General features: G+C 39.5%; 1 protein-coding gene across 1 annotated transcript; it reads left to right on the forward strand.

The window, feature by feature from the left end:
* Positions 1 to 1,824: 1,824 nt before the first annotated feature.
* Positions 1,825 to 3,766, forward strand: LOC307081963 (uncharacterized protein). Its single transcript, XM_079745342.1, has 5 exons — positions 1,825 to 1,935; positions 2,059 to 2,427; positions 2,662 to 2,778; positions 3,053 to 3,108; positions 3,442 to 3,766. The coding sequence occupies exons 2-5, from the start codon at positions 2,250 to 2,252 to the stop codon at positions 3,586 to 3,588; spliced, it is 498 nt and encodes a 165-aa protein (XP_079601468.1). The 5' UTR covers positions 1,825 to 1,935; positions 2,059 to 2,249; the 3' UTR covers positions 3,589 to 3,766.
* Positions 3,767 to 8,767: the final 5,001 nt, after the last annotated feature.

An 8,767-nucleotide genomic window follows, 5' to 3' on the forward strand; every position in this document is an offset into this window, starting at 1 on the left:
TCTTGGAAGTAGTAGGCCTAATGTATTGCTGAAGTCACTATCACACAAAGTGTCACTCCAAACTGAAATGAAATCAGGCCTACAATCCGAGAATCACTGTTAGTAAGGCCTGCCTAGTAAAAAAAGTCAGTAAATTGGTTATTCCTAAAATCTGTACAACTAAACCTCACCCAGCATAGACTGAATCCAAATTGCCTTACATATAGTCAAACTACACAAACAAATGTACTATTGTCAATTTAGTCTAACCAAATTCAGAACCTTGTGGACAGATGAAAAAGCCAATATAACAAACTACACAGAAAACCTAATCTAAGGGCATTGAATACTCAACCCAGTCATACATATTGTAGAAACAGGCCTCCGGTTCTTGACAGGAAATTTCTGCAAATGCAGCTCTCCTGGGTTGTCTTTTTTATTTTTTACAGATATGCAAGTGAGATACTTCTGAGGTTATTGTAAGCAGTGTACATTTGGTTCTGGATGGTGGGCATGGCAACAGCTGGCTTACACCATTATTTGATATTACTGTAAGATAGAGGTCAAATACAGGTTAATTTTTCTTCCAAATTATTTTAACTAACAATTTCACTTTACAAAGAGATATTTGAAAAAACACAAAAAATGTGCACCTTACGATAAAAAAAAACGTATTTCATGTGGTTTGATGTGATGTGCACCTCATACATTGACCCAGTACAAGGCAATGTTTCCACCTTGCCAAACCCACTTGACGCCTCTGGCAAGGACCCACCAAATATTTTGTGCGGGTAATAACTATTCTCTAACACTGCCCCAACTCTAACTTTAAAAGACGACTTTTGTTTGCTTTAGCTTTCTGCTAAATCTTAAATACGTTGCACTTTCTACAATGCATTTTTTAATTTTGCGTGTTTATTTTATTTATCTTTTTTATTATTTCATTGTATTGTATAACAATGTTTTTATGTGAAAAAATAAATATACCTGCCTTGCCTTGCTCTGCCTATAGGTTTTTAATACAGTATTGTGTGTGTGTGTGTGTGTGTGTGTGTGTGTGTGTGTGTGTGTGTGTGTGTGTGTGTGTGTGTGTGTGTGTGTGTGTGTGTGTGTGTGTGTGTGTGTGTGTGTGTGTGTGTGTTTGTGTGTGTGTGTGTGTGTAGGTAAACACATTCATTATATGTTCAGGGAAACATTGTGCCATCTTTCAATACATTAGAGGTGAAAAGAACGTCATATGTTTTCAGATTAGCTGTAAATCGAACATGAACTCTACCTAAAAATACTTGTTGATCATTGGCTTGCTTCATTCATGTCTCCATGTTCCAGCCAATCACAGTGGATCTAGGATATGTAAATGTTGGTCTGATGTGAGAATCATTCACTTCACTGATTTCAGTGCTGGTTCAGCATCAAACCATGACATTGTTTTTAGCAATGACAATTCTTAGTACTGCATGTAAGTATACTGTTTTTAATGACATCTACATTGACGTTTTTTGGTGGAATAATGTTTTGAAATTCTTGCAGTATGATGTTATTAGATTGTATGATAAAATACTACAAATGATGTAACTTTTTTCAATAAGCCTTTCCTTTATCTTTATGTTTTAGTGATGATTCAGACCCAGGAGGATCCTCAATCACTTTTTTTGAAAGAAGCTAAACTTGGAGATACTGTTGCTCTGGATTGTGCAGTTTTGAAAGATGAGAATATCTTTTCTGAGTTATTCTGGTATAAGCAATCTCTGGGACATAATCCCCAAATGGTAGCTAGAAGATATCATACATCAAAGATTTACCCATCATTTATGCCAAGGTTCACAGTGGGAAATGGAAGTAACTTCAATTTGACAATCAGCCATGTTAAAAAAGAGGATGAAGCAAATTATTTCTGTAATCAAGGAGGAAAATATCTACACACTTGGAATAATGGCGTTTTCCTGACCGTCACAGGTAACTTATTTTCGTTTAGATATTTTTTGTTGTAAATAACATAATGGAAAATACTTTTTCTTTGAAACAACCACAAGCATGTTTGGATGTTTCTTCTAATGATTGTTTTATTTAACTGTATAGATCCCAACGACCAGAGGTTTGTCTCCCAGACTGTGGTCAAACAGCCTGTGTCAGCATCAGCTCAGCTGGGAGACCCTGTGGCTCTCCAGTGCTCTATTACCTCCCAGAGGACGGACCACAGTAACCAGTGCCAAGGGGAACCCAGTGTGTACTGGTTCAGATCAGGACCATCTCACCCTGCTGCCATTTACATGAATGGAAACAGGAGTGGTGAATGTCAGAATAGTTCTGGTCCATCTGCTCCACAGAGCTGTGTCTACACTCTCCCCAAGAACAATGTAGACTCCTCTGATGCTGGGACCTACTACTGTTCCCTGGCAGCATGTGGGGAAGTTGTGTTTGGAAATGGAACCAAGTTGGACATAACAGGTCATTATATTGTACTTCTTACTTTTAGTTTATTAAATTGCTTTCAATTATAATAGATTAATATTTATAATATTTATAATTTATTTACTGGGACATGAATCTAAATCATTTCCTTTATTCATCATTCTGAAAATATTGTACTTTTTCATGAACAATTATATCACCTTCCATTATATGATGTGTACTTGCTCATGGAAGATACCATGAGATCTAAATCTTCGCTTTTAATTCTAGAACCCTACAGACATCTGATTACCATGGTGCTTGGAATACTGTTGGCTTGCTGTCTGGTGGGGAATATTATCCAGTTCATAACCAGAAATAAAAATAAAGTTTGTGAGCATTGCAAAGGTACAATAGATTCTACACTTATTGACATTCTAGCCTACTGGTGTGACTTCATAAGACCTCAGTACAGGTTAGAGATCCCCATGTTTGATAGAGATAGCGAAGTTTAGAAGTTGATACATGGTATTTTACAGTTTTTTTGTATTAATTGTTTTTACATATATATTAACATGTAAACATTGAAATAGTTTTTATATCAGGGTTCTATGAAACATAGCATTAACAATATAAATGTTATCTTAAAAAGTGAATACTCTTCTACCCTTGTTATTTACAGGAAATCCTAAAGTCTCCTACCATGTTTTAAATGCCTCAGTGATACAAGAACAACAGGTACATCGGCATTCTGTAACTTTTTTTTTAATCATTTATCATATACTAATTAATCAATCATCAAGCATAACTAATATTTAGTGCTTTGGGAATGAACATATGGACATAACATATGATTTTAAAAGTAGTAATATTGGGGCTTTCTATAGTCCATTTTGAGGAAGTCTAATATTGTTTTTATTGCAATATCCAACTACCTTTCTGGATACATTTTTGCAACCTGGTGTTTTATGGTACAAACCTGTATAGCCTTTGTATATGAAGACAGAAAGTACACTAGTTTGATTGTATTCTCCTTAGCGTTTGGTAGTAAGTCACAATTCTCTGTTGTAGGAGGAGGAAACAGATTCCTTGAACTACGGAGTGTTGGTGTTCTCTGACACAAAAACCAGAGGAAGGAAGAACAGTGAAAGGACTCAGGAGAGTCTGTATTCTACTGGAGCACACCTGTCTAACTCAGTCTCTCACTCTGATCTCTGATGCCATGCTGGTTGCTGCTTCATCTCTTCCATTGAGTTTTGTAAGAGCCTTAGTTAAAATCATTAATGGTACGTGGTGGGAAGTAGGAGGCTAGGTAATTTAGGTACCCTATATATGCATTCACGTAGGTACTCCTTTGTTAAAAACACCAGGTTAATTGGTTGTTGCCACCCTTGTACTTTCCCTGAAGCACCCTTTTTTTAGATAGGCAGAGTAGGCCTTATTGTTTTGGTTGTAGAGTTAGTTGATAGTTAGGCCTAGTTGTGTTATACTTGTTTCATTTGTTTGGCAACTTCCTTTCGGTTCCAACTTCCCCCGCATGTTTGATTTGTGGCTCTGAGATTTGTTTGACTTTAGTTTTGGAAATAAAACCCTTTACTTTTTGCCACCTTTACTTTGACTCCGTCAATATTATTTGGTTGTGTTTCGTCCTCATTACCCCTGGTTGCATCAAAGGGAATGTATATAATAATCTTTATTATCTGAATGGGAAATGCCAGAAAACTGCCGAAAATAGAAACATATTTCAAGGTGCCTTTTAAAGGAAAACTTGGAATATCTGTATATTTCCTAACCAGTGGATAAAAGCTAACGTTTACGACAATACGTGGGCGGCAACGGCAGCACCGTTGCCGCCCACGTGGTTTGGAGCCATGAGGAGCAGAGGGGGCTGGCAACCACCATAGCAACCATGAGAGTCACGTGCATGTCACATGTTTAAAGCCGTTATTGTATTTAATTAATTAAATATTAAAATAAATATTATATATATATATAAATATACCATTATTTAGTTATATTTTAAGTAGACCATAGCTTTTATTCATTTATCGTTATAACAAGATCTGTATCTGAAGACCATCGACTCGGAAATGGCCATGGACAGTATGGCACTATATCCCTATACTCCCATCTTAAATTTAAAAGACCATTCTCGTTGCTTCGAGGAAGTCGTCTCCGTATATAATACATAAATAAATAAATACATTTATTGACTTATTTATTTATGTATTACACAGCTCTTCTCAATACTGTGGAACGCGCCGCACACTTGCATGGGCCTTCCCGACTTCCGCGGTGAATTATCTTTTCCTTCAGGGCTTTATTTTCTTTTTTATTTTTTAAATTTTTTAAATCATAACACGGTTACATAAAATAACATAATTAGCAAAGACAATGGTTTTATAGCCATGATTTAAACGGCATGCGAGCTGCTGGTTTCAGCGTCCATAGCAACCATCATAGCAACCATGTTTTTCTGTCGAGACCTGAAATATTCTTCGTCATAACTATCAAACCAAAAGTCATTCACAGTCACTGAGCGAAGATTCTGGAAGTAAAATGCACATTTCTCGCTAAAAATGTTTAGATAAACACTTTTAATGGCGTAACTATACTTAAATATCATATTTTCCACCCAGAATAAAAAGTATGGCCGCCATTTCATAGAGAAATATCCTATATATGGGAGGAGTCGGTACGTCACTTCCTGGCATGATTACTGCATCATTATAGGTCCGTGCTTCGACTGCACAGTGTCCACCTCTATGGTGCAGACCATGGACACATTAAAGAACATATGGACATATTATGGTGCACACCCAAGCATCACGTTAACGCGCGTACAGAAAGAGGATGTCACGGAAGTCATGTCCGTTAGCTTTTCAATATAAGACAAAATAAAAGTCCCTTAAAACAATCGTTATTTTGGCAATAGATTTCTCCGCGTGAGAAATTTGAGTTGTTGCGTGTGATAGTGTGAACTGGTTTATATGAGTGTGTCTCAGGGCCAATGGGTGAGACTTGGTAGCTCTTTCAGTTGTCAAACAAAGCGGACGGACGTGGTCTAGATAGCAACGACCTCAGCTACCCAACACTGATCAAAAAAATGATTGCTTCTCTCAATCAAAGCACAAAACAGGACAACTGATGTCGATAGCCTTAACCAGGGTGCGATTTGTGAAAAAACCAGAGGGGGGGATAATTTAGAGAAAAATTTTAAAATGTTTCAAAATGAAGACGGACCCTGTGTATTTTGGTTGTTAATTATTACGATGTAACGGTGAAAATACTTTGGGTGGGGGGATAATTTTTATCCCCACCGAGGATAAAAATAATTCAGCAGAGGGTAGGACATGTAAACCAGAGGGGGGGATAATCCCCACCATCCCCACCGGCAAATCGCACCCTGGCCTTAACCCATACATGTTGTGTAATTAACAAGGACACGTTGGCGTAGTTGTGTTGAGTAATGTCACAGATTTCAGTGTAAAATCGCCATTAATCTAAAAACGGACAGTGAGGAGAATACTTTATGGTTTTAGTTCCTCCGTTAGCCAATGGGATGAATGCTTAAAGACGTCTCTTTGTGCAGCCATCGGGTCCTCAGTTAGCCAATGGGATGAATGCTCATAGCTTCATATATTGCCATGGAGGGATTACATTGTACTGAGTTGAAAACCCCATGCGAGAATGAAGAAGCACAAGGAGGCCTTTTTGCAACAGCTTACCTTATCTCACTGCCCTTTATGCCTACTGGCATGTAGGGCAGCAACAAAGGATCTCCCCTCCTGTCTGGTTTGGGCGAGCTTTTGGACAGAACTCCAGTTCTGCTTCATGGCTTTCAGTTCTTCCTCCACTGTTGGACGCCAGGTTTCTTTGGGTCGTCCTTCCTTTCACTTGCCCTCAGGTGTGCAGCGTAGCGCGGTTCTTGGAATGTAATCCTGTTCTTTTCGCATGATGTGTCCAATCCATCGCCACCGCCTTCTTGTAATGATGGTCTCTATACTTTCTTGGTTTGTCCGAGCAAGTAATTGCTGGTTGGAGATGGTGTTGGGCCAGAAGATACGTATGATTATTCTGAGGTTTCTTGTGTTGAATGCAGAGATCTTGGAAAGGTATTTCTCGGTCATCCTCCAGCATTCAGAGCTGTATAATAAGGTGGAGAGAACACAGCTCTTGTATAACTTGATGTAACGGTTCCACAAATACACAAAGGCGAGCAGGCGGGGGTGCTGTCCCTCAGCGGGAGGTCTCTTTTATTGGTTTTAAAACGAGAACACAAAAACTCGTAACGGTAACGAAAAAGGGGTTCGTTCCCACAATGTCTCTCTCTCTCGGTACTCGTGTGGGTTTCCCTCGTGCGGGATATCGGGGATCCGTGCTCCGGGTTTTCCTTCTCCTACTACAACAGAAAGCAGGCACATAAGTACACCTTCCCTGATTGACCTGAGTGCAGACACCTGCTCGCCACCAGGTCCAATCCCCCCGGCCAATCCCGTGCGCTCCCAACCTGTCCTTACTCCCCCTGCAGGCCAGACGTCGCACGTCCCCCCACACTTGAGTTTGGTGTTGATGCTATACTTCATGGACTTCCACACATTGTTCATCATTCTGAATGTGTTTCTTGCCTTGTTGAGTCGGCTTTTGATGTCATTGCCTGTTCCTCCATCATATCTTGCAGTGCTGTCCAGATATGAAAACGCTTCTGTTGTGGGTATATTTATTCCATTTATTTGTATAGGTGGGGGATTTTGTGTATTTAAGGTCATCACCTCTGTTTTCTTCAGGCTTATGTTCAACCCAATTTGTTGTGCAAATCTGTTGACACGGGATGTTTTTTCTTGTAGATGTAGGTGTGCATGGGAAACCAAGTCATCTGCAAAGTCTAGGGGCCCTATCTCGCATCCGGCGCAATTGACTTTCTACACTGATGCATGTGTCGTTGCTAGTTTGCAACTGGCGCAGAGCGTTCTTTTCCTCCACCGCCACTTGTCGGTAAATTAGGGAATGATCTTGCGCCCCAAGGGGCGGTTCAGCGAAAGGAGGAGGCGTGTTATGGCGCAAACGTTCCCTGGTGCTATTTTGCCGTTTCAGAAAACAATTGCGCCACAAACCAGGAAATACCTGGTTTAAAGTCAGTGGTGCGTTGTTCAGATGCTATTTTAAGGGCGCATGCATAATGTTGCTTGTGCACCTCGTGCATACACTTTGCTTCTCTCATCTACCTAGCCACACATTCTTGGTAAATTGTTTGGGAAAGAACAGCTGATACAGCGGTAATAAGTTGTACTTTTAAATCAATGCATCTGCAAACACCGTACAGCAAATACATATTTTCTTGACACAGACATCATGTACAAGTCCATAACTTTTAGCATTGATGAGTATTTGATCGTGAGAAAACATTGTTTTACCGCGGGTAAGTGTTAAAAAGAATGAATGAATGCAGGCGCGCGTGTGTGTATGTGTAAAATAATTAATGAATGCGGGCGCGCGTGTGTGCTTCCATCTGTTTAAACACACGCAAACTAAACACGTAACGCATAATACAGTCCATGGCAATGTATATTAACGGGGGGACACATGCATATTAGGAACATTAGTCGATAACGATAATGCATACAATACTGGTGAGATACAAAGTTTGTTAATGTATTGCGTATATCATTAAATAGAACCACAGTTACCGCATATCATATGTGTGTTAAGTTTTCTTTGCCGAAATTTCTTACAGTATTTCTGAATTTGTGGAAGAAAACGTTATTCCATGTGTGAATTAGGCCATATTATTTGGCCATAAACTGAGCCATTTGAAGTTTGAAATTCATGTGGTCATGCATCTGCCTCATCGGAGACTGCAAACCTGCTGTCAAAATATCAACTCTTCAGATTCAAATGCGCTCATGGCTCTTAAAGGGGATGGGAGATGGCACTCTCATTGGTTTATTGCACGTTACGCCCAAACCACACCTGTACGGGTGTGGTTTGCATTACACACGGGTAATTAGGCTACTTCAGACCAACCCTTTTTAGATTTGCGCCGGGCGCAAGTGTCATTTATGCGCCGGTAAAATAGCGACATCGCCATAGAACCGCCCACAAACGTACTTGCGCTTGGCGCTTCTCACTTGCTTTTCAGACTGTTAAAATAGGGCCCTATTTGAAAAAAGTTGAACTTGGAGATAATGTTTCTCTGGATTGTACAGTTTTGAAAGACCAGGAACATCAATGAGGAGTTATTCTGGTATAAACAATCTCTGGGATATAATCTCCAAATAGTAGCTAGCAGATATTATAAAACAAAAACGATTCACCCGTCCTTTATGTCGAGGGTCACAGCGGGAAATGGAAGTAACTTCAATTTGACAATCAGCAACGTTAAAAAAAGGATGAAGCA

The sequence above is a fragment of the Pollachius pollachius genome, assembly GCF_949987615.1.
Source record: "Pollachius pollachius genome assembly, chromosome: 10".
Taxonomy (NCBI): Eukaryota; Metazoa; Chordata; class Actinopteri; order Gadiformes; family Gadidae; genus Pollachius; species Pollachius pollachius.

Bases quoted from the DNA above. Each gene is read 5' to 3' on its own strand.
- LOC307081963 (XM_079745342.1), top strand. From the start codon at position 2,250: ATGAATGGAAACAGGAGTGGTGAATGTCAGAATAGTTCTGGTCCATCT. The intron at 2,428-2,661 runs GTCATTATATTG...TTTTAATTCTAG, and splicing joins AACCAAGTTGGACATAACAG to AACCCTACAGACATCTGATT. The intron at 3,109-3,441 runs GTACATCGGCAT...TCTCTGTTGTAG, and splicing joins CAGTGATACAAGAACAACAG to GAGGAGGAAACAGATTCCTT.